Source organism: Mesoplodon bidens (genome assembly GCF_964165515.1).
Source record: "Mesoplodon bidens genome assembly, chromosome: 1".
Taxonomy (NCBI): Eukaryota; Metazoa; Chordata; class Mammalia; order Artiodactyla; family Ziphiidae; genus Mesoplodon; species Mesoplodon bidens.
The window spans coordinates 51,327,042-51,353,296 of NC_138176.1; the positions used below are offsets into that span (position 1 = coordinate 51,327,042).

The 26,255-nt window shown below is 36.0% G+C and overlaps 1 protein-coding gene across 1 annotated transcript in view; it reads right to left on the reverse strand.

Annotated features, from left to right (window-relative positions):
• Positions 1-1,276: 1,276 nt before the first annotated feature.
• Positions 1,277-26,255, reverse strand: part of BMPR1A (bone morphogenetic protein receptor type 1A) — a 32,529-nt gene continuing 7,550 nt past the window's right edge. Inside the window, exons 3-11 of the mRNA XM_081253628.1 lie at positions 26,032-26,134; positions 20,044-20,140; positions 19,778-19,880; positions 15,381-15,525; positions 11,087-11,279; positions 8,409-8,706; positions 6,611-6,786; positions 5,457-5,587; positions 1,277-5,369 (exon numbers count right to left, since the gene is read on the reverse strand). Coding sequence (XP_081109754.1) covers positions 5,244-5,369; positions 5,457-5,587; positions 6,611-6,786; positions 8,409-8,706; positions 11,087-11,279; positions 15,381-15,525; positions 19,778-19,880; positions 20,044-20,140; positions 26,032-26,134 — 1,372 coding nt within the window. The 3' untranslated portion in view covers positions 1,277-5,243. The remainder of the gene's footprint in view (positions 5,370-5,456; positions 5,588-6,610; positions 6,787-8,408; positions 8,707-11,086; positions 11,280-15,380; positions 15,526-19,777; positions 19,881-20,043; positions 20,141-26,031; positions 26,135-26,255) is intronic.

The window sequence follows — 26,255 nt, forward strand, 5'->3', positions numbered from 1 at the left end:
GATAGGCCCAAGAAATCCCTGAGTCTTCTTTATCAAGCTGCACAAGAGTACAGGCTATTGTTTCAAGAAACTGTCTTACAGTGACACTAAATGAGGATTCCAGTAAGGAATCTGTAATAGGCTATCTCCAAACTTTTTTTTTTGGGTGGGGGTGGGTGGGGAGACATCAACTAGTAACAAATCTTTTAAAAGGATTTAACATGTTCATATGCCTACAAAAAGGCATCACAAGGCACACTGAGTGAATTTACACACAACTGAAAACAGCTCTGACAGGTGGTGAGGACGATATTGCTACAGAACAGAAGGAAAGCTACCTTTACTTCCCTGAAGTTTAAGCTTTTAAAACAGCATTTGTTGCAGCAGGAACACCATAAGGCCAGATAAATGGATTACACTACTCTAATTAAAAGAAGCTAGTTACAGGCAAGAAATCAGGCACTCTATTAGCAGAAAAAGAAAAAACTTGGAAGAAATTACCTGGCCAGGTAGTGAGATGAGCACTCTCTTACACTGCTGTTAGGAGTGTAAATGAGAAACCCTTCTTGGCAGCAAGATTGCAATATTTATCAAGAATCTCAGGTTTTTTTTTTTCATCTTAAAGAATCTTTAAAAAGTTCATATCCACTGGTTCCATTTTTAGGAGTGTAATCTAAGAAAATAAATATATGAAGATTTATGTACAAGGATGTTTAATATATTGGTTATATTTTCCCAATGAAAATAACCCAAATATTCAACAGGGAATTATAAAAATAAATTGTTCCATCTACTTAGTGGAATGCTATGTAGTCAATTTTTTAAAAAATGTTTTCAATGGATATATAATGACATACTATATCTTAACATTGTAAAAAAAATATGTAGCAGCAAAAAAAGATCAAAAAGAAACATTCAACTGTAAATAGTTGTACTATCTGGCAACAGGATTTTGAATGATTTCATTTGCTTCTTTATTCTCTCCTATGTTTTCCAAAATTTCTGCAATGAGTACATATTTTTAGAATTAGAAAAAATGTTTTGTTCTTTTTTTTTAAAGGGAAATAACCCTTGGCTATAATAGGCTTATATAACTATTATAACTTCTCTATCTTCACAAAGGAAAGAGTGTGTGGCCACTTACCTGCCCTGTGTCCACACTGGGTTTCTGGTGGCTGAAATGCACATCTCAGGGACATCTGTATGTACACTTATTTGTTATAAAATTTCACTGGATAGGTGACTTCTGACACACAATATAGTCCAAGCAGAGTATCACAAAACACATCACTAAAGCATACTAAAATAAGGTTATTTACTTAAAAATGATACACTGGATGTAATCTATATATAGAACAAAGCAAATAATGGTAAACTTAATAAGGCACCTTTTAAACCAGATGCTGTACAAAATACATTTAGTGTGTTACATATCAAAGATGAATCTATATTTCTGGTGTTTTACAAATGCATAATAAAACTGCTTGTTTTTAACCTTCTTTCAGCGTATATGTACAACTTTCCTAATTAAGCTATAATGATACTTTCATTTTATACAATATATACTACATTTTAGTTTTTAAATGGGCAAGGACAAGAGTCACTAAAAGGGCTTAAATAATTCCATTGAAAGCATAGTACAGAGCACAAGCTAAAATTACAATATATTTAATCTTTTGCAAAAGCAGTATTCACATACCTTCTTTATAGGATGATTACACATAGCTTCATGTGATGCTGCCCTAGATTTAATCTGCTCTTTATGAATGTATCAGCTCTCTGCAGTTTTCACTGTGACCCTCATAATAGCACTGAGGCAAGAAGATGAACTGCTACACTGCTATTTTAACATCTGACCCAAGCAAATAATAAATATTACCACTTTTAAACAGTACAAGAGCTGCAACAGTCTTAAAAAAAATCAATTCGTATTTCTGCTGTTGAAATTATTTTAGATATTCAGAAACATTTCAAAACGTGTATGAAAAGAAAAATAAATAATTTAATTTATACAATCTTGCCTGGAATAAATTATTCAATATCAAATTTGATCTTGGGCCAACTTAGAGATGCATGATTCTTTAAACACTGTATTGCATTTTTGTTCTAAACAGAAGCAAAGCATCTGGGGAAAAAAGGTACTGAATATTTTTTAGAGTGAATAAATAAAAAATCTGGCACATTCTAGGAAAACATAATTTTCAAAAACTACAGGTCACTTTCTAAGCTCAAAAACACTCCTGGAATTGGAAAGGCAACACAAAATGTTGATTGAAATATCTTTTGTGAAAACATTTCCAGAGAAACCAGATTTGAATTTTATGCTTCAGAAACTTGTCCAATAAGAAAGCACAGGGAAAGCTTAGAATAGACACACTGAAGCCAATTCCTAGCATGCATGCCTTTAATTCTAAAGATATTGATATTTACCAGTATAAAGGGAATTCATAAGGAGAATTTTCTTTGAGGGAGGATTAACTTCTGTTATATTCAGGTAGTTTTGGTTTTTTGTTTGTTTTGATATTTCAGTTATTTAAAGGGATGACAGACAGAAGCTACACATTTTTAAGATGCTAAGTTGTAAGCAGGACCAAATAATGGCTTCCAGGGTTTTACAAATTATTATTTATGGTAGTATGTAATACTTCCTCTTTTACTCTTTAAATATGAACTTAGAAATTTAAGAGTAAGAATAAAAGGAGAGAAAAAATAGATTTCATGCAATTTTTTTTCGACTTTAGGATTTCAAAAATGGAATCGTTCATTTTGCTTTTTTTTTTTTTTTTTTTTTTTGCGGTATGCGGTCTTCTCACTGTTGTGGCCTCTCCCGTTGCGGAGCACAGGCTCCGAATGCGCAGGCTCAGCGGCCATGGCTCACGGGCCTAGCCGCTCCGCGGCATGTGGGATCTTCCCGGACCAGGGCACGAAACCGTGTCCCCTGCATCAGCAGGTGGACTCTCAACCACTGCGCCACCAGGGAAGCCCGAATCATTTGCTTTTAAAAGAACGTGTAATATTAGAAAATATTTTTATTGAACAAGTTTCTTGACATCACTTTTAATAGATCAATTTAATTAAAAAATCATAATGCTCTTGTACTTATATATTACCTGCAATTGTCTGCTTCCACATACTATTTTAACATTTCTAAGAATAGAATTTGCCTTTCCTTACATTTTTTTATTAAGATGACAAATTATTTTCAAGATTTATAGTTTATCAAATAAAAAATAAATCAAGGTTAACCTTACACTAAGTAGATTAGAGCCCATAAGTATTCTTAAATCACTTGGAAATTTAGATTAAAATACCTGTACTTCTCAGTACAGAGATGGGGAAAACATTCTCAAACAGGAAGTTATTGGGTACTATAAATATCAATATATAAATTTACTTATCTTGATGAACACTTCAAGCTTGAGTTATGTAAGATGAAAATTATTAAACTTGGTCAAAACTGTTAAAGCAAGTCTCAAATTTGTGATTGATGTATAGACAAATATGTAAGCATTTCATCCTTTAAATGTCAGTCACATTTATGGCAATGGATGGATACATCCTCTGATTCCTCCCCTTTAAAGATTTTTTTAACTATGTTGCGATATAATCACATTTATTTTATGCTATATTCAAGAAAACTGTCTCACTTCATGCACCCATGAGTTGTTTCTTCAGAATAAGACATTAATATTTAAAAGGCATTACAGAAGTATAGTAAGTTTAAGTAGATCAGAATTACTCCTTGGGGAAACAAGGCATCCATAAAATATGTAGCATTTTATTGAATAACAGCTATATGGTATAGATATAGGTACTGACTAGATATTGAACTTTTTGCCTGATTCTTCACTGTCTTCACAAACTTACGGAACAGAAATCATAAAACCAAAAATCTCAAATGATTTAAATGTCTAAAACAGTTGTTGACAAATGTATATTAACTCTGAGACAGAAATCTCTAATTGGAGGATCCTTTCATAAAGGAGAATTGAGATGATGGCATCTTAATGAAAGTCTATACCTATGGTTAGTTCTTGATATTTAAACAAAGTCCTAGACTTGATATACTACTTTGAATTAATTCTGAAAATTTACATGTAGTTCTACTTTACAACTTTTTTTTTCTGAAGATCTTTTAATTTTTCTCCCTTAAGGATGGTATATGAGGTACACATGAGCTGGTTTCTATAGTATGAATGTATGTACATACATAAAATATGGTTGTAAAGGAGCAGGTGTTTTGCAAGTAAAGCATATTACACACAAAATATAAATAACTTCCCTTTTAAAAGTTACTGAGAATAAAGAATACAGAACATGGTTATAGGCACTTAAATTGCTATCAAATGCAGTAATTAGTATTCACTTCAATAAGAAGTGTTTTCTTTAGAAGGTTCATGGCATTGGAAGTTCCAACTTTGGATAGGATGCTTTTCATGACAAAAATAATAATTACAAAAAAAAAAGTTTGTGGTGGGAGGAAAACAGTCCAAATTTACACACACTTTAAACTCCTTTTGGCCTTTATATCAACTTTAATGTTAAAAAATAAAGTTGGTGGAGAAGCTAGCTCACTTGCAAGGTAAATGGCTTTTATGTGATTGGCAAATCTTGGTCAGATAATGCATTTTTAAAGCACAAAACCAACAGCCACCAATATCTTCCTGTGCATTCATAAATTATTTTCTTCTAATTCAAATGGCAGCAGAGGAATTCTGGTATGCATGTACTTACACAGACACATACACACACACCATTATCAAGGCATGACAAACTATCATAAACTAAGCAGTATCCCAAACAGATCATGATCCATAGGCTGTTTACAAAGGTAGAATACAAATAGATTAAATTTTCTCAGGTAGAAGGTAAAAGTGTATATTTCTCCATCTCTGCTGAATTCATTTATCTTCTTAAGGCTTTCACAGAAAGCACCATTTTATGAACAGGTAATTCAGCACCCAGAGTTTGACTGGAGACATTAATCAGGATTGAAGTCTTGATGCAGTTCATAAAAACCCAATAAAAAAAAGGCATCAAAAACCACATTTATAATAAAGCTGTCCATATATAAAGAATGAAGTGTTTAGAAGTTCCCAGCTTGTATTCTACAGAGTACTGAAAGGTTTAATATTAGCAGCCTGTGAAGGTGTAGTGAGGAAAGAGTCTGAGAACCAAGTTAACATCCTTATTCTAATTCCACCCGTTCCTTGGGTGAAAACAGTTCTTGCAGTCTAGAATTTCTCCTCATGATTATTTGTCTGTCAAATCTTTACATCTTGAGATTCAACCATCTTGGCAAGTGTCTTCTTGATTCTCAGAGCTGTAAGTCTGGAGGCTGGATTGTGAGCCCAGCATTCTGACATTAGCTTCAAAACTGCTCGTAGACACTGAAAGGTAAAGAGAATGTAGTGAGTAGGTAAATATCGTTGGCAACACTCAGCAATTACTTCCTAAGGGGACTGAATTCCACTTACTTCATCACTGTTCCATCGATTAGACACAATTGGCCGCAAACGTTTGACACACACAACCTCACGCATATCTTCATATGATGGATCATTGGGTACCATGTTATAGTATGGCAATTGGTACTCTTCTACAATTCCTGTAGTGAGTTAGAAAGTATAGTTGGCACAAAAATGGTGGCTGGACAAAATACATCAATCCATTCAGTACCTCCTACTGAACTATGGAACTGAAACAAATCCCTCCATAAAGAAGAAAAGATTACAGAGTGGATGATTCACTTTTAATAGTAAATGTATGTTCTCTTTTTTTTTATGTCTAATTATTTTCTCTATCCCCACCATAGCTGTCCATATTGGACATACCAATATCCCTTAAAATAAGCAAGGTGAACCACTCACTTACCCTAAATTTTCAGTCTAATTATTTATGTACACAATTGTTTCTACTAATGAATGAGGCTTTAATTTTTTTTATTATTTTTTTTTCTGCAGTAGAAAGACAACATATATGCAGAAAAGAGTTAATAAAGCAGACCTGAAACTGCTATTCTTAAAAGGCCTGCTTGCAAGACTGGCGCTTGACTGGTGTCTGAGAACTTGCCTGGTAAACAGCTCCCTACACTCATAAAACTAATGAAAAGGTAAGTCACTGTGTCTAGACTGTTTGTGCCAACAATATGGTTTATGCTGGACACCTGGCTTTCTTTCTAGGAGTTTGGAATTTTGATACATACTAGGCAGAGGATGCCCACGTGACCAGCCTCCAAAAAAATCTTTGGGTACTAAATCTCTAATGAACTTCCTTGGATGACAATATTTTACACATTATCACAATTCATTGCTGGAGTAACTTAAGCAAACCCCAAGCGACTCCACTGGGAAAAGACTTTTGGAAGCTTGTACCTGATTTCCTCTAAACTTTCTGCCCCATGCACCTTTTCCCCTTTGCTAATTTTGATGTGCAGCCTTTCAGTGTAACCAATTTTAGCTGTGAAGACAACTGTATGTTGAGTCCTGGGAGTCCTAATGAAATCAGAGAACTGGGGAGGGGTCTTGGGGATCCCTGACACACACGACATCTAAATTATACAACTGGAGCTGTTATTTTTTGAATTATGAGTATACAAACATAACCAGAAACATGCTACCTAAACTCCTACCTCCTGTGATACAACGACGAGCCATTTCCCAAATAATCAGGCCAAAGCTATAGATGTCAGCCATTATGTAGGGCTGGAAATGGTTTTTATTCAGGCTTTCATCTAGCACTTCTGGAGCCATGTAGCGTTTGGTACCCACCCTAGTATTCAAAGGTACATCAACTTCATTTGTATCACTGAAACAGAAGACAGACAATGTCCAGGTTGAGGGCCAAGAACAAAATCGCTTCTCATCTATTTTTGTCGCATATTGTAAAAGTCAGGGTCTCTCTCTGTATATATATAACAAAATAAAATAAAGATCTATCTATCTATCTAATATGTCTACATTCCCTTATCAGAAATCCTTGGGGTCAGATGTACTTTGAAATTCAGCATCTTTCAGATTTAAAAAGGTAATATACCCTTTAAATATATGCTTTATATTATATAAATCTCCAGCAGGGTCTGCAGCAGTACTCAATCAAAATCATTAGTAAGTACACAGTGAAAGACTAAGTATGAATATTGATACTAAGCTGGATAAAGACAGTAAATACCTCACATCAGTTCAAGTTTTGTCACCAAACAAGTTTTGTGCCTTTCTAAGAAAGAGAACAATACTGAATATTAAAAAAGTGGTACATAATTATATCCCAGAACAAGTGAATGTGAAAATTAATTGAGAGGAATCATTTGCTTTTATCATTCTCATGTGAGCCTTTGTGATTTAGGATGACATTTTATTTCTTTATGGGTCCAACCAACTTAGCTCTATTGTGAGTAATGTTTACATAATCATATTGAAATGATGTTTATTGTTTTTTTCAATTTTTGGAGTAAATTTTAGAGTTAGAAGACATGAGTGATTTGTTTTTAGGTCCCCAGATCTATTAGATTCTGAAAACTACTCTGAGGCAGAGATTAATATAATGTATTTTATATTTTCTTAAATTAGCATCTGATGAATATTTGAGCCAATAAATACTCCACTGATAAAAACAACAGGTTAGAATACTGTAAAATGATGGAAGAAGATTAAAATTTTTTCATGTTTGCTTTATTATGGACTAGTACTTCTATTTTATGGCCTGAAATGAGTTCTGAAATGTGAAATGGCTGCTGTATTCCAGAATTATAACATTAAAACAATTTAAATGGTTTTCTAAAAATCTGATATTCTCATTGTTTAAAAATATTGACAATATCAAGTAGTGATGAAGAAATGGCATACTTATATCTTGTTTATGGGAGTGTAAACTGATGCACGCTTTCTAAAGGGATAACCTACAACATACTATTAATATAACTTAATATGTACATACTCTCTGTCTAGCCCCTTCTCTAGCAATCCATCATGAAGAAATACTTGCACAAGTATTCAAGGATATTATATATGGATAAAATACAATATTCATTAAAGCATTTTAAAAATAATAGAGATAAACTGGAGGCAACTTTAATGCTCATCACTTCGGTCACAGATGAAATAAATTATAGTACAGCTATAAAATGGAAAACTTTCCTTAACACTGTTAAAAAGAATGAAGTAGATCTATATATACTGAAACGAAGGATGTCTAAGACAATAAAAAGTAGGAAATCAAGAATTATGTAGAGTAGGATGTAATTTTTGTTAAAAACAGAAAACACAATGACAACAAAACACGAAGACAAAAACCCCCCAAAACCCAATTTATATAATTATATAAGCACAAATACATGTTTGGAGATCCACTGTCCTGAATACAAATACAAACAGGTAAGTATCTTTAGGAGATTGAAATAATTTCAAAACTATAGGTAAAGAACCACTCACCTGTTGAATTTAACAGCAAGGCCCAGGTCAGCAATACAGCAACTTCCATTTTTCTTGATGAGGATGTTTTTGCTCTTTAGGTCGCGATGAGCAATTGCAGGCTTTCCTTGAGTGCCATAAATTTCTGTGTGGAGATGGCACAGACCACAGGCAGCTGAATAAGCCAACTTAAGCAGGGCTCTGGTGTCTAGTGTAGCACATTTCAGGAAATCATAGAGAGATCCATTTTCATGGTAATCGGTAATCAAATAGAGCTGAGTCCAGGAACCTGTACCTTTAATATCTGCTGCTATAAAACCTGTTCAATTAATGAATTTAAAAGGTTAGTTATCAGATGTGGCTAGGAAGAATAATGAATGCTCATTTAGGGTACTGAGAATAACTTAGGTATAATTTACAGGTAATAAAAATTTAACTCGTCTGATAAAATCTCTTGAATATGTTACCAAAAATTTTTTTCTGTCATTTACATATAAAAGTCTATACTTTTGTAATTAATTTAAAGTAATCTTAATGATAATCATAAAAATGATAATAATATGACTAAGAAAAAGATCACATATATAATAACCTAGGGAAATGTTATTAATCTACATGATTCTGTAAGTATGAAGAACTATAAAGAAGGAATGTGGAAAAGGCTCTTCATTTCAAACTGAAAAGTGGACCCATTAAAATAATAAAGTTAGGGCTTCCCTGGTGGTGCACTGGTTAAGAATCTGCCTGCCAATTCAGGGGGCATGGGTTCAATCCCTGGTCCGGGAAGATCCCACATGCCTCGGAGCATCTAAGCCCGTGCACCGTAACTACTGAGCCCACGCTCTAGAGCCGGCGAGCCACAACTACTGAAGCCCACGCACCACACGTACTGAAGCCCGTGTGCCTAGAGCCCGTGCTCTGCAACAAGAGAAGCCACTGCAGTGAGAAGCCCGCACACTGCAATGAAGAGTAGCCCCCGCTCGCCGCAACTAGAGAAAGCCCGCGTGCAGCAACGAAGACCCAACACAGCCAAAAATAAATAAAATTAAAAAAAATAATAATAAAGTTAAATATGTTCAACTAAGAGTTCGCTCCTAACTAAGCCAACTCCCACTTGCCCATCAATGCCTAATCACATTTTCCTTTTCAGCCTGGCTCACTGACAAGCAAGTTCACAATACTGGCCTCCTTTCTTTCTCCTTTCTCTTCTCCTCTCTCTCTTCAGAAAAAGGTGAGTGCCGAGTTGAATAATGTCCCTCCCCCATTCATGTCCACCTGGTACCTATAAATATGACTTTATTTGGAAACAAGGTCTTTGTAGATATAATCAAGTTCAGATGAGGTGATACTAGGTTAGAGTGGGCCCTAAATCAATGACTGGTATCCTTATAGGAAGAGGGAAATATGGACACAGACACACAGGAGGAAGGCCATGTGCCAAAAAAGACAGAGATAGGAGTGTGGTCTCCCAAGCCAAGGAATGCCGAAGATAGCTGGCAATCACCAGAATCTGGAAGAGGCAAGGAAGGGTCCTCTCCTAAAGCCTTCAGAGAGCATGACCCTGTCAACACCTTGATTTTAAACTTCTGGCCTCCATAACTCTGAGAGAATTAAGTTTCTGTTGTTTTAAGCCACCTAGTTTGTGGTACTCTGTTACGAACAGTGCTAGGAAATGAATATAATTAGTATAGGAAACTATACTCTTAGCAACATGTTATGCACTCTCTAAATTAAAGGGCAAGGAAATAGTACCTGAATAGAAAGTCAGGGAAGGTAGATGAGTTTATGCACCCTACTGATCAGATCATACCTAGGTTATTTCACTACTGTGTAAATGGGGGTGAGGAGAGAGACCTACTAAGCATAGAACATAATAAATGAAGCTACATCTTATGAGGGAGGGGGGTGATTTAATTTGCAACAGGCAAAGGTACATATAGTTCAAGTTACCCTAGAAAATTGCTTAAATTACCTTAAAAGACTTGTTTTTTGTTACTATATGACTAAGTCCAATAAACTATATTACTTCCACTTCGAAACTCACTGCTATTTCTCCTCAGCTGGGTAGTAAATATAGACACACCTTGTTTAACTGAGCTTCACAGATACTGTGTTTTTAGCAAATTGAAAGTCTGTGGCAACTCCTGCCACAAGTCTATAGGAGCCGTTTTTCAAACAGCATTTGCTCACTTCATGTGCCACATTTTGGTAATTCTCACAAACCTTCAAACTTTTTCATTATTATTGTATTTGTTATGGTGATCTGTGATCAGTGGTCTTTGATGTTACTATTGTAATTGTTTGGCATTTTTTAGCAGTAAAGTATTTTTAAATTAAGGTATGTACATTGTTTACTAGACATAATGCTACTGCACACTTAATAGACTACAGTACAGCATAAACATAACTTTTATATGCACTTGGAAACCAAAATATTTGTGGGACTTGCTTTATTGTGATATTTGCTTTATTGCAGTGGTCTGGAACCCAACCCCAAAATATCTGAGCCATGTCTGGAAAGTGGTTGGTTGCCATCCAGGACTGGGTTGTATTTAAACTGTATATTCCACTAGATTTCCTTTAGCCAAATGCACACAACTGAACTCACAAATGTTTTCAAAGCCCATGTGCCAGGCTTCCACCGGCATCCCACTAACCTTGAAGAATATGGAACTGACTAAAATCAAACATGTACTCACCGAGTATGTTTTCATGGCGCATTAGCACAGTTTGATAGATTTCCGTTTCTCGAAACCAGCTAGCTTCTTCAGTGGTAAAAAACACTTTGACTGCCACTTTCTCACCACGCCATTTACCCATCCACACTTCTCCATATCGGCCTTTACCAACTTGCCGAACCATCTGAATCTGTTTGGCAATAGTTCGCTGAACCTTCATAGTAAAAAGTAAAATGAGAAGAACATATTAAGATTGAGAAAGTGGTTTAATAGGCCATCCCATCAAAAAGGATGGTACATACAACCAACAAACTCGAAGATTAACATATATACAGTCAGCCTCCATATCCATTCCGCATCCTTGGATGTGGAAGACCGACTGTATGGGACCTGAGCATCTGTACATTTTTGTATCTGCAAGGGGTCCTGCAACCAACCCCTGAGGTCGATCCTGAGGGAGGACTGTACTGTATTCAAAAGGAGATGAAACAATGTACAATATATTCTAAAATCACAAAATAACAAGTTAGTCAATGTGGCAGATTGTTTGCAAAAATGGACTATATAATTCCCCTCCCAGTACACACACCCTTGGGTAGTCTCCTCCAGACTCTGGGCTTGGCTTCATGTCTTGCTTTGGGCAAAAGAACAACAGCAATTGTAAAGCAAGTGAAAAGTCTTTGTGCACCGGGGCTTGCCCTTTCTTGCCATTCTAGGGCACCCTGTGACCAAAATGAGCAAAACCATACCAACTGTTGGTCATGTACATAAACTATACCATTTGGCTCTAGCTGAGCAAATTCAGAAAAAGAACTGCCCAGAAGACCCACAGAATCATGAAAAGTAACAAATGTTTGTTGTTTCAAGCCACTAAGCTTTGGGGTGGTTTATCATGTAGCAAAATCTAAATGACAGTTAAAAATACTCAACTCAGTCTGTAAGACCCTACATGATCTGGTCCCTGCCTAACTCTCCTGCCTGATCATTGACTTTAATCCCCTACCCTCACCCCTCTTATTTACCTTGTTTCAATTTTTAGAATTCACTCAAGCTCATTCCTGTCTCAATCTTTTTGCATGTGCAGTTCCCTTTACTTTTTCAGAAGCATTAGCAGCCATTCTAAATTAAAAAAACAACACTAAGGTCCCGGTTGGAAATGTAGTTAAAATGGGCTAGATTTTATGAGCATCTAAACTGACTTACTTTATGTATCACTTATTACAAATTCCTTTTGTGATTTCATTTTAGAAAGCCAGAATTATTGAGGTCTAATTTACATATACTAAAATGCACTCTTTTCGAGAACTGTGTTTTGACAAATGTATACAGTTATGTAACCACCAACATCACAGTTAAGATACAGAACATTTCTATAACCCAGAAAAGTTCCCTTTAGCGCTTGAAAGTCAATCACCTCCCCACCTACCTTGAGTCCCTGGCATGACTGATCTCTTTTCTTTCCCTACAGTTTTGAACATGACATAAATGGAAACATACAATAGGTAGCCTCTGTATCTAGCTTCTTTCATTCAGCATAAAATACTTTGAAATTTACCTGTGTTGCTATTGCATGGATCAGTAGTTTGTTCCATTTTACTGACAAGCAGTATTCTACTCAATGAATGTACCACAATCTGTTTATCCATTTACCAACTGATGGACTTTTGGGTTGTTTACAATTTGTTATGAATAAAGCTGCTATGAACATTCACAGTCAGTCTTTGTATGGACATGTTTGCATATTCCTTCCGTAAACAATTAGCAGGACTGCTTCACTGTATAAAAAGTATATGCTTAACGTTTTAGTCAACTATAAACCTGTTTCCCAAAGTAGCTGTATTCTGCATTTCAATCAGCAATATATGAGATTTCCAGTTAATTTTATTTATTTATTTATTTGTTTGTTTGTTTATGGCTGTGTTGGGTCTTTGTCGCTGCACGCGGGCTTTTCTCTAGTTGCGGTGAGTGCGGGTTACTCTTCGTTGTGGCTTGCGGGCTTCTCTTGCTGCGGATCACGGGCTCTAGGTGTGCGGCCTTCAGTAGTTGTGGCTTGCGGGCTCTACAGCGCAGGCTTAGTAGCTGCAGTGCACGGGCTTAGGTGCTCCGAAGCATGTGGGATCTTCCCGGACCAGGGCTCGAACCCGTGTCCTCTGCATCGGCAGGCGGATTCTTAACCACTGTGCCACCAGGGAAGCCCTGATTTATATTCTTTTCCACACTTAATATTCTCAGTTTTTGTCATACTAGTGAACATGTAGTATCTCACTGTGTTTAATCTGCATTTCCCTGATGATGCTGAGCATCTTTTCATGTGCTTATCTGCCATTCTTATATCTTCTCTGGGCAAGTGTCTGTTCAAATCGTTTGTCCATTTTTTAAAAATTGGGTTGTCTCATAACTGAGTTGTAAAAATTCTTCATATATTCTGCAACACAAATTCTTTATCAAAACTCCTTTGCCAGTCTGTGACTTGTTTTTTCACTTTCTTAACAGTGTCTTCTGAATAGGAAAAGTTTTAAATTTTAAGAAAGACCAATTTATCATTTTTTAAAGTGACTCTTGCCTTTTGTGTCCTAAGAAATCTTTACTCAAGGTCACAATAATTTTCTAAAACATTTTCTTTTAAAGGTTTTATACTTTAGTTTTTACATTTAGGTCTATGATCCATTTCAAGGTAATTTTGTATATGGAGTGAGATAAGGGTCAAGATTGACCTTTTGGCAAATGGATGCCCAATTTTTCCTGCACCATTTGTTGAATGGACTCTTTTCCCCACTGAATTACCCTGGCATCCTAATCAATTGATCACACATGTGTGCGTCCATTTCTAGACTGTATTCTGTTCCACTGATGTACATACCTATCCTTATGCCAGGATCACATAGTGTTGACTACTGTAGCTGTACAATAAGCCCAGAAATCAGGTAGTGAATCCTCTTTATTCTTCTTCTTCAAAATTGTTTTGGCTCTTCTAGGTCCTCTGCATTTCCAAATAACTGTTAGAATAAGCTCATCAATTTCTACAAAAGTTTGCTCTGATTTTGATTTGGATTGAATTGAAACTATAAATCAATTTTAGGATAATTGAAATCTTAATACTGAGTCTTCTGATTCAAAAACAGGTTAAAAACCTTAACGCTTATTAAGGGTTTTGTTCATTTCTTTTGGCAATGTTTTCTGATTTTTTTTTTTTTTGCGGTACGCAGGCTTCTCACTGCTGTGCCCTCTACCGCTGCGGAGCACAGCTCCAGACGTGCAGGCTCAACGGCCATGGCTTCACGGGCCTAGCTGCTCCGTGGCATGTGGGATCTTCCCGGCCCAGGGCACGAACCCGTGTCCCCTACATCGGCAGGCGGACTCTCAACCACTGCGCCACCAGGGAAGCCCCATGTTTTCTGATTTTAAGTGTACAGGTCTTACATAAATTTTAAGTTTATTCCAAAATATGTCATGTTTTTGATGCTATTTTAAATGATAGTGCTTTTAAAATTTTAATCCCTAATTGTTTATAGCCAGTGTACATAAATTCAATGATTTTTGTACAATGACCTTGATAAACTCACTTATTGGTTGTTGTAGCTTTATGTTATCATCTTTGAGATTTTCTATGTAGACAATCATGTTGTCCACACTGTCCTTTCCAATTCAATTACAGAATTACCTGATTCAATGAATTTTATAATTAGAGATCAATGTATTTACTTTAAACAAACCAACTAAACACAGAATTTAAAATCTATCTAGATATCTAGTATTTATTATAAGGGTCCCCTTGACCCCTAAGTCTGAATATTTCTCTATATATAATTCTCTTAGAATTATTTACAACTCACTTTAACATCATTTTTATGAATTGTGTTTCGGTAACATAGTATTATATTGAGGGAAGTATCCTCTCTATGAAGATGATCTGTGGGAGTAACTTCCTTTTGATTTCAGAATCTGAAATAGTTATACTTCTCCCAACCAAGCAGTTTAACCTTACAGATGCAAGGTATTTTACACCTGATTCCTCAAGTTGGCTGTTAAAAACCTGTGAGCTAATGTTAACACTTACATAGCACTTCATGACCACATTTTCTCTCTTAACCTTGCTTGTGACTCTACCTTACTTGTCTATTCAATTTTTCTTATTTCATATTTCTTATTTTAACTAATTTCATCTTGCATTACTGTAACCATCTTTCTAAATAAGAAGGGAAAAAAGTGTGTCTAGTAAAGTCCCATAATATGTAATTATTAAGCTGTCTACCATCATATGACAACACATTCTGTATTAATAAACCATTCATGTTTATATGACATTTCAGCTTACCAATAAGGGTAGTCCAGATCCACTACCAGAACTTTGTGACTGGTCAATAAGGTCTTTTAATGATTCCCCAACTGGAATAAATGCTTCATCCTGTTCCAAGTCACGATTGTAACGGCGTCTGCTTGAGATGCTCTTGCAATAATGTCTTTTAAAAAAGCAGAAAATAATCTACATTAACATTCTAAAACTATAAAATTCTAAGGTAAGAAAAATCTTGAGGTTGTTGACACTATCATCCTTCCTTCATCACATGGGTTCATATCCAAATTAGTCTTATCATAGAAAAATATATCCTCTGTTAAAATAATGTCCAGAAATGGAGTTTATGAGGTAGAGAGCTATATACTATCTTAAAACAGAAAGACGTCCATGGTACATTGGCAAGTGAAAAAAACAGATCAAAAAACAGCAATGTAAAGTATGATCCTAGCTATAAACGTTTTAAAATTCTATGTATCTATACTTGTCTAAAAGGATCAGAAATATATCAAGTTGTATATAATAGTTATTGCTGGGAACGTAGGAATATTTACTTTCTACTTTACATATGTATTTTCATCTGAATTTGTAAGCATGTAGCTTTGCATCAAAATGAACAATAAATATACTTCCATTTTAAAAAAGAGTTTATGGAAAAGGAATCAAACAAGTTCTCTTAATTCATTCTAATATTTTCAAAGGCTTTTTTAAAAATTTCAAATTATGAAATGTTTCAAACATGTAGGAAGGTAGAGATTAATTTATTTGGCACCCATGTGTAAACCATTTAAATTTAATAAATATTGACATTATGCTGTTTATTCTAGATATATTTTAAATAAATAAACATTAAAATATTTGCAGCTGCAGCCATTTCCCTCATAATTCCATTTCCCTCATTTACTCCTAAGAGACAAACACTATCCTGAAGGTGGTTATATCCTTCCTATCTATGTATTTATACCTTTACCATAAAAGTATATACTCATAAACAGCATCGTTCCTCTGGACACAAATGGCGTATGTTGTATTAATATTTTACATCATGCTTTAAAAAACTCCTTATGTATTACAAATTTACCCATGTTGATACATGTTAAAAAAACAATAGCTCATTTTTATTGATGTTGAGTGTGTGTCAGGCAGTGTTTTATGACTTACTTCATCTTTATTAAACTCCTAAGAGGTAAGTACTATTGTTTCCATTTTACAAAAGAGAAAACCATGTCCCAGAGGCTCATCATTTGTCCCAAGTCAGACAGCTGGCTAATTATTCTCCAATACTGAGGCAAGACCCTTCTGAGTACTATAACCAAAACCCCATGAATTATGAGGTTTTCAAGTCACATAGCTGGCGGGAACAGATACTATCCCCAGTCTTGTGTGAGCACTGAATACTGTTTGCTTCAATCTTTTGTGTGTGTGTGTGTGTGTGGTACGCGGGCCTCTCACTGTTGTAGCCTCTCCCATTGCGGAGCACAGGCTCCGGACGCGCAGGCTCAGCGGCCATGGCTCACGGGCCCAGCCGCTCCGCGGCATGTGGCATCTTCCCAGACCGGGGCACGAACCCGTGTCCCCTGCATCGGCAGGCGGACTCTCAACCACTGCGCCACCAGGGAAGCCCCCCTTCAATCTTTTCAGCCGCTCTTTCCCAGCCTTAGGTGGTTTCCTCACTTGAACACACTGATCAAGATTCAGCTGAATATTCTATGGGAACGTTCTGAAGATGTCTGGAGTTCTTTCTCTGTGAAACTCTCCTTTCCAGTACTCTGTACCTATGAACTATAGCTGCTGCTCTCTCCCCAGACTCTCAGCTGTATCTCCTCGATTCAGTGTCTGCTGAGCTACACCTGAGTTCTTCCTGTGTCCCGCAGCCAGAAACTCTCTTCAGGGAGTAAGCTGGGCAATCACAAGACTCACCTCGTTTGTTTCCTGTTTCTCAGGGATCAGTGCCCTTCCCTGGCTGATTGGCAGCTATTAGTATGTGATTGGGGCTTACTGATTACAGGTTTCACTGTAAGACAATCTGCTTGGGCCATTTCACTGGACTTACTAGAGACAGAATACTCAGGTCTTTTTTCTTGGGCTAGATGGATTTTCCCCAAGAACAATCTTCTTATATGTTATCTAGAGGGAACATGCTTGGTTAGCAGGGTTCTGGAGGGTGGGGGGGGCCCACAAATTAGTATGTAAATATTCACTTTACCTCCTTATTTTTATTATAATACCTCACCCTCAACAATGGGATACCACAGCTGAGAACATTTTTGTTCTTTTCAGAGACTACACTTCTAACCTTCTGTTAGAGAGATGGTGGAAAGTCACATCATTATTCAGAAAGAGTAGGGATCTCAACATCTGTGGTACTTGGCATCCAAAATGGCCCACAAAATTTCTCAACTCCTGGTATGCCTGTCCTTGTTTACCTCCCTTCCCTAAAGCAGGGCTGATCTCTGTGACCAACAGAATATGGCAGAAGTGATGGTGTCACTTCTGCGTCTAGATCATAAACAGCACTGCAGCTTCCACCTTGGTCTCCTGGATCACTCACTCTGGGGGGTGTGGGGGGAGCCAGGCTTCATGCTGTGAGGAAGCTCATGCAGGCAGCTCAGTAGAGAGGCTCACATCAGAGGAACTAAGGTCTCCTGCCAACTTGTGAGCCTCGGAAGCGAGCTATCTTGGAAGGGTATCTACCAGCTCCACTCAAGCCTCCAGGTAAGTGCAGCCTCTGCTGACATCTGAGCCACCCAGTCAAGTCACTCCTGAAGTCCTGACCCACAGAAACAATGAGAGATAATAACTGCTGTTTCAAGCCACTAAGTTTGGGAGTGATTTCTTAATGCAGTATTGCACAACTAATATAGCATCTGACTTTCTAAAAACAGACTTTCAAGCAATCCTCTTGGTTTTACTGACCTCCTCAACTTCACTACCATAGATAACTGCTACTGCCAATTGAGCTTCTTGGGGAATTTTACAGTATAAACTGGTTGCTGTTTGTCTATCTCATTTTCTAGCCTGGGATTCAGATTTCTTAGGTCTACAATGTCACTACTCATCCATGAGCTTCACAGGTTCCACAGCTTTTTGCTGTTATCTTGTCTCCTTGTCCTAGTTGGACAAGAAAGTTAAAAACTCTTTATTGCTGTTTTAGTGGGGCACAACAAAAGTAAGTATGCTCAATCTACTTCTCTATCTAAAAAGTCTATAATCAAACATTTGAATCTTTGCCAGTATAATGGGTAAAAAATCTCAGTATGATTCTAATTTATGTTTTTCATATTATGAGTATTCTTAAGTCATCTTTTTATTTTTCTTTTGAGAGCCATATGTATTTCTCTTTAGGTAAAACATATGCTCATTTTTGGGGGCCTAATTTCCCACTGAGTTGATTTTTTTCTTTTTGATTTATAGAAGCTCTTTATATTTGAGAAATCAGCTCTTTGTAATATAAGCTACGGATATTTTTCAATGTTGGTCTGTCTTCTGACCATTTATGGTGGTTTCTACCACATAGTAAAGTTTTATTTTTATGTAGTTGACACCATCAATCTTTTCTTTTTTAATTTTAAGGTTTTTGTTTTTTGGTTTTTTTGCTTGTAAGTTTTGTGTCAGACTCAGATTATTTAAAAAAATTCTTCCAAGGTTTGTTCTAGTATTTTAATCAATTCAGTTTATATATATATATATATATATATATATATATATATAGAGAGAGAGAGAGAGAGAGAGAGAGAGAGAGAGAGAGAGAGAGAGAGAGAAAGGGAGAGCGAGCACCCCAATCTGGCTAAAATTTATTTCAGTGTACGGAATTGATTCAACTTCATTTTCTTCCATATAGCTATTCACTCCCAAATCCATTTACTGAATAAGCCAACTTTTCCTCAGTGATCTGAAACGTTACCTTTATCATATACTAACTTTCTTTATATACTTGGGTCTACTTATGGGTCTAGTAACAAATTCCACTGATCTCTGTTTATTCATATGCCAGTAAGATAATATTTTATTATTGAAGTTTATGCCCTCCTCTTATTGCTCTTCTGAAATCATGACTAAATGCAAACAATTCTGAACTGCCAAATAACTAAAGAATGATAATACATACAGTTGATTTCTTGGGACAGGTTTTTAAATTTAGATATAAGAAAGTTCAATATTCTATAAATAAGAAAATCTTAGGTACTCATGAACGTAACAAGAAGTATAATGTTGTGTCCAATTAATTGATTAGTAGTAAGGTCCTCTGTTCCCTTAAGAAAACTATAATATAGTTAATTAAAGGAGATAACCAGAAAATACAAGTTAATGGTTCCTGAAATACATTCAGTGTCAATGGTTTCTGCCTACTGGCTTTAAGAACAACTGTTTATATCGAATATTCAACAAAATATTTTGCATCAAAGTAATTATCTTACTTGTAACAAAAGCAGCTGGAGAAGATGATCATAGCAATTATGCAGACAGCCATAGAAATGAGCAGAGCTAGCCATCGAATGTTGTTGCCATCGAAAAATGGACCTGATAATGGAAGTAAACAATGAAAAAGACATATTATCTTTTGATCACATCTTAAAAGGAAAAAATAACTTGTAGTGTTGAACTGTAGAAAGCTTGCTTATTGTTAAAACTAGCGAAAATATTTTACTGAGAATCATGATTGCACGTTTCTCTGCTAACCTACCTATAACAACAGGGGGCAGTGTAGGTTGTAAATACTGGTTACATAAGTTGGTCCGACAACATTCTATTGTCCGGCGTAGCTGGGCTTTTGGTGAATCCTAAAGGAAGAAAATTAGAAATAATTTGATACATGAAACTGATAATTAATTTTAAAAATATTCATAAAATACAGTTTCTAATTCAGTGAGTGAAAAGGACCTGCTAAGTTTGTGTGAAAGTGATTATTGAAAAATTTAAATCTATGGTGAAATAGTGTTGTAAAGGCTCTAAGATGTTTTTTCTTAAGGAGAATGTATGTATGTGGATGGTGTGTTAGAACACTAGACTATAACTTAATTACAGATAAACAAAAGTTTATATATATTTTTCACCCAAAATTTGGCATATCTTAAGATATGACTATTCATTTGTTTTTAGTAAAAAAGTATTTAAAATCATGAGATCTTTTCCTAAAAAACATGGGTAATACATTTTATTACAGTGATAAACTAGCAGGGTAAATATGATCTCGTAGTAGTATTGAGACTTAGTTGGATGAGACTTAAGATCTGACTAAAAAGTGGAGCGTGTCCTAGGCCAAAGAAATGACAGGTTAGAAAAGGCAGTCAAGTAGGCAGAAGATACAGTTGATTCTGCCTATAACAACTATGTCGAAACTAATGAACCTGATACGGAAGCAAGTTGAAGTGTATATGTGGTGAGGATAAGGGCAAAATATAGAAACAATATTTCTGAGAGTTTCTGGGAGACCACCAACCAGATATGTGTCCCTAATACATCAGAAAATGAGCACAGGGAAAGACTATAGTCATGGGAACAGATACCAAAAATTATATGTGAAGTTTTATTTGATTAAAAGTACAGTATTTGAGAAGTTCTTAACTTGAATGCTGACATTTCAGCACCACCTGGAAGAAGTGCCATGCTAGACCAAAACAGTAACAGAAAGGAATTGTCTGTCATCATAGAAGTAGCAAGAATATAAGCAGAAATCAACCTTCTTATTCTAAAATATCAGATGGGCAGAAAGGAGAAACCCTGATATAATCAGGTATTCCTTTAAAAATGTGAAAATGAGATTCCATAGGGAAATCTATATGGGATTCTATAAGGGACTTGAGATTATATAAGAGAAGATAAGACGGGTCAGGAGTACTTGGAAACCTCCAAAAGCACAAGTTTTACATTTTAACTGAATTTTTAACTTTCTAACAATTTTTTTTACTTTTAAATGATCATAAAAAGAAAGAGAAAAGAGAGACATGTCAGAAGTTACACAGGTGACTCTGAAAAAAATATCCCAGATCTAGAGAAAACTTACATGAAGGATGGAATGAACAGTATACAACTAAAGATGAATAAAAGAAGTGTGAAGCATCCAAGAATAGTCCCAGTATGGCTAAAGTTCAAAATGAGCTCAGCCTTGCAGGACAGGAAATGTAAAGAAAAATCAGGAAGGGGTTTTTGGCAGTGCTCGAAGAAAGACCACCAAGCAATGGATGTAGTATTGCTGACAAAATACTAGGTAATGGAGGACAAAGAAAATGAACACTTCCTTAACTCTCGTTTTGTTTCAGTCTTCTCTATCAAGGATGATTGCAGGAATGAAGAAGGCAGACCAAACGCTAGTAAGTGGGATTGGTATCCCAGAAGTATGCAGAGACCCTACAATGTTTTTGTGTTCTGTCTGAATTCCCATCTTCTCAGCTAGGTGAATTACATCACAGGAAGTTGAGAGCACTTGGGAGAAGGCTGAAAGTGGTATGATTTAAAGATTTTAGAAACAAGGAGTGCTGTAAACTAGATAGCTAAATGTAATATTAAGTTTAAAAGGGAAAGAAAGACTTTGCCAACAACAGATTGGGGGCAGCACAGTATTATGGAAACAACAAGGATTTTGGAATCAAATAGCTTAAATCATAGCTTTGCCATTTATTAACTTTGTGACCCTGAGCAATGAACTTACTTCTCTCTGGGCTTTAGTTTCCTCTGCTATAAGATGGAGGATAAAAAATACCTGCCTAATAGGGTAACTGGGAGAAAATGAGGTAAAATATACCAAGCACTTAGCATATTAAATGCAAATAGTAAATGTTCAATAAATTAATTCTTCTTCCTCTAGTGAATGTGACACAGATCCCAGTTGATATTCTAGAATAAGTCACAAATGCTTGTAATCTCCTGGAAGACTCAATGTGGCTTCACTGAGAACAAGCAACATGAAACTCACATCTTTCTTATGTAGGTTAACTATATATCTGGGTAGGCAAAAGTTACGTGTGTATAGATTATGAAGTTGGGTGACACAAGCTTTCCGGTTCCTGCACTCCCCACTCCCATGTTCCACCCAAGTCCATTTGTATCTCTGGATTTAGGTGGGCAATAAAAATCCTTGTGGGGAAAAAACTCACTTGGCATTCACAAAATAGGAGATTCTAACTTATTTAGTGAGCTTGAATGGGGGGCTGCAGATGAGGCGGAGTGGTATACAATAAAGGAACTGAAACCAAATTACAAGAAATGGCAGTGCGGTTTCTGAGAAATAATTCATCCCACTGGAAGAAACAGAATAAGCCAGATTTACCTACAGAGACTGGATTGTGTGAGGGAAAATCAAGGTCTGGGTGAAGCATGGTGATTATCACTTGAACTTGTTTTGATTCAAACCTGACAGTATATGAAAGCACTGGGAGGAAAAAGCTTAGGTGCCAGGTAAATTAAGAGTGAGATATAGCAAGATACACAGAAAGTGAGATAAGTGGTGGTCAACATGTTTTGTCTGTGTAACCCCTAAATGAATTCTGAAAAACAGTGTATCCCCTCATATATTTTTAGACTGACACCTAAAATTTTTCATCATAAATAGCTACAAAGAATGTATTGATAATTACTTGCATATTGCACATATTTTAAAATAAAATTAAAATAACTCAAATCTATTCAGTAGAATCTAAATAATGTAGCAATTCAATACCCGTTATCGTTATTTAAAAAAATAAATGGTCAAAATGCTTCTTTAACAATTGAAAATTTTATAGTGTTCCTTTTGCTCCTTGAGCTCCTATTCCGTTTCCACATTTTCCACAATAATTATGTCCTAATGTTCATGGAGAGGGGGAAGGGTAAGCTGGGATGAAGTGAGAGAGTGGCATGGACATATATACACTACCAAATGTAAAACAGATCGCTAGTGGGAAGCAGCCGCATAGCACAGGGAGATCAGCTCGGTGCTTTGTGACCACCTAGAGGGGTGGGATAGGGAGGGTAGGAGGGAGACACAAGAGGGAGGAGATATGGGGATATATGTATCTGTAGAAACGAACACAACATTGTAAAGTAATAATACTCCAATAAAGATGTTAAAAAAAATTGTCCTAATGTAATATGTATCTTGATAAATAATTCTCTACATGAAAAATAAACATATATAATCTATTTTATTTCCTGTGATAGTATGTCTTTAAGCCAAAAAATTATTTTGGTTTGATTTATCATCACAATTATTATTAGTATAAAATTAATCAAAACTGTATATATAATCTTTATTAAAATACTAATATAAAAAGAAAATTTTATTGGAGAGGTATGACATGAATGACACTTTTTAAAAAACTACTTCATAAATTCATGGATAATTACTTATTGCTAGAATGAGAAAGTTTGGCATTAACTTTAATCCTATTTTTATCTTTTCCTTTTTTGGGGTCAGTACTAAGATTCTTTGTTCACATAAACAAAAAGATGATAATGGAAGGAACTAGTTATGCCATTGTCCCCTAATTCTTTAGAGACCTTCCAATCGTATGCTAAAACTCTTATAATGATCCTATTAGGAAAAATTATTTTACATGATCTAGCAAATTGGTTGAAAGCAAAAAATGAAAAACTACCAGATACGCAAATATATCTGCTATCCCCAAGTTCCCCACACTGATACTTAGATTTCGAATTATAACACTGTTTGGAAACTTGAGTATTTACATTCCAGGCCACTAATCTGGAAACTGTGACAAGGATGATTGTGAAAAGGAAGGAAGGAAAAGAGAAATTGCTTAAGAAGCTCTGGTCTCAGGCAGATCAATATTAAGCAATAGGACCTGTGGAAGTTCATGATAGGTAAACCGATCCCCTTAAAACTATCCATGTGCTTATGCGATCCTTGTGTAATGTAGTCTGTGTGCACCCAGGTATATGCGTAACCCAGTTTAAAGCCTGCTTGGTTACATCATCAATATGGTAAAAGCTAACATTTACTAAGTCCTTACTATGTGCCAGTTGTGCTAAACTCTTTGCATATATGCTACCTCTCATTTGACCCTTACAAGAACTCCTTTGCTGATGAGAAAACAACTTAAGAGAGTAAAGCTCCCTGCTCAAAGTTCCACAGCTAGCAAGAGGCAGCATGTCCATCTGAACACAGACTGTCAAGCTTAACAACTAAATTACATTGATAAATTCATTTGGGACACATCTAGTTGAGGGGGCCTGCGAGACACTGGTTACTACTGTCAAGCTCAGTGCTTTAACCACAGAGAGGTCTTTCTTCAACATTTTAAAGTGATTAAACAGTGTACTGTTTGTGCGGTTGATAAATATGCAAATAGCATAAAACTGGAAGAGACAAACAAATCAGCATCCCCCAAATCCTGACAAATTAGAGCAAAGGATTAATTTTAATACAATGAAATTTAACTTAGACAAGTATGTGACAATTGTGTAACAAAACTCATTCCATTCCCACCTACTTGTTTGTGTCAAGAAACCAACAGCACCAATAAAGAATGGAAGAGATAAGGATGAGCAGTAGCATGAGTGAAAGACATGGGGATTTCAGCTGACAGAAAACTCCATATATTTCAAGAATATGGTATGACAATCAAACCTCTAACATGAGATTTGGCTGCATTTAGGAAAAGGGAAAGGAGTTACTAATTCTTGGGGGTTTTTTTTCTTCTTTTTTTCTGGCCAGACCACAGTCAATTCTGCATCTTACACTGAGAAACTGAAGAGTGAGTAACTCTAAAGCTGATGATTATAAGGAGCCGTTGAAGTCATTCTGAACTACTATTTTCATTGGGCAAAGACTATAGGGTATGGGGAGTAAAGCAGTACAAAAAGAAATTTCTTCACATAGTAAAGGGCTACCATATTAAAAAGGGATTCAATTTGTTCTCTATCGTCCAAGGAAGTACAAAGGAAGAGAGACTTGCAGTCATTCAGAGGAAAAGCTTTCTAAGGATAAGGTCAGGTCATTACTACAGATGAAAAAGGTGGGCTTGGGAGGTAATGAGCCCGTCACTAGATGTGTAGCAAACAGAAAACAGATGGGATGCAATATGTGCAAGCGTGTGTGTGTGTGTGTGTGTGTTCGCATGCGTGCATGTGTGGTTTCTATCAATCCTGAGAATTTCTCATTAATTGGAATAATTTTCTAAAATAGCTGAGGCTTAAATTTGTTAACAAACAGCTCTCTCTGGAGCTATTTTCAAAAACATTGGAAGGATCCCCTGGGGCAAAATTACTATACAGGATTTTGAAGAGATTAGGTTTATAACCCAAAGCCATCAGTATGTTCATAAACTATTACTGATCCTCTGATTCCTTTGCTGTGCTGTTAAAGTAACTCCACTGAGATCTCCTTACAAGGACTTAGGGTCTCTAAGTTGTCTCAGAGAGATATAAAGGTTATTTACCTGTCACCTTAAAGTCCTTCCAGTCAATTTTATAATCCAGAAATAAGTGCGACAGTATCATTTTTTACAGGCTTGACAATTTAAAAAAAGATGATTTAAAACTTTTTTCAAAGTAAAATAGTCTGTAATTTCATTTGGCACAATCATACAACCTGAAGCAAGGGCTAAGCTTCCTCCAATATATTTGCTTCCAGAACACACAGCAATGAGCAGACCAGGCACACTTCTCCTTGGGGAATCAGCTTTTCCTGTGGCCGCTCCCTTTTTTATTTCATAGGCCTCAAATTAGGTCTTACCTTGCACTGAAAATCAGATCCTTCATATTTCATACACCCTGAAGCCAGTGTGGTTTCTCCCTGGTCATCTTCTTCTATGATGGCAAAGCAATGCCCATTAGTTCTAAAAGAAAAAAAGCCAAAAAACCAAAAACCAACTTCACATTGGAAAGTACTAGTTAAATCTCAGTATGAATGTGACCAGTTACTGATGGCTTTTAGTTCTGAATTAGAATTACATTCAC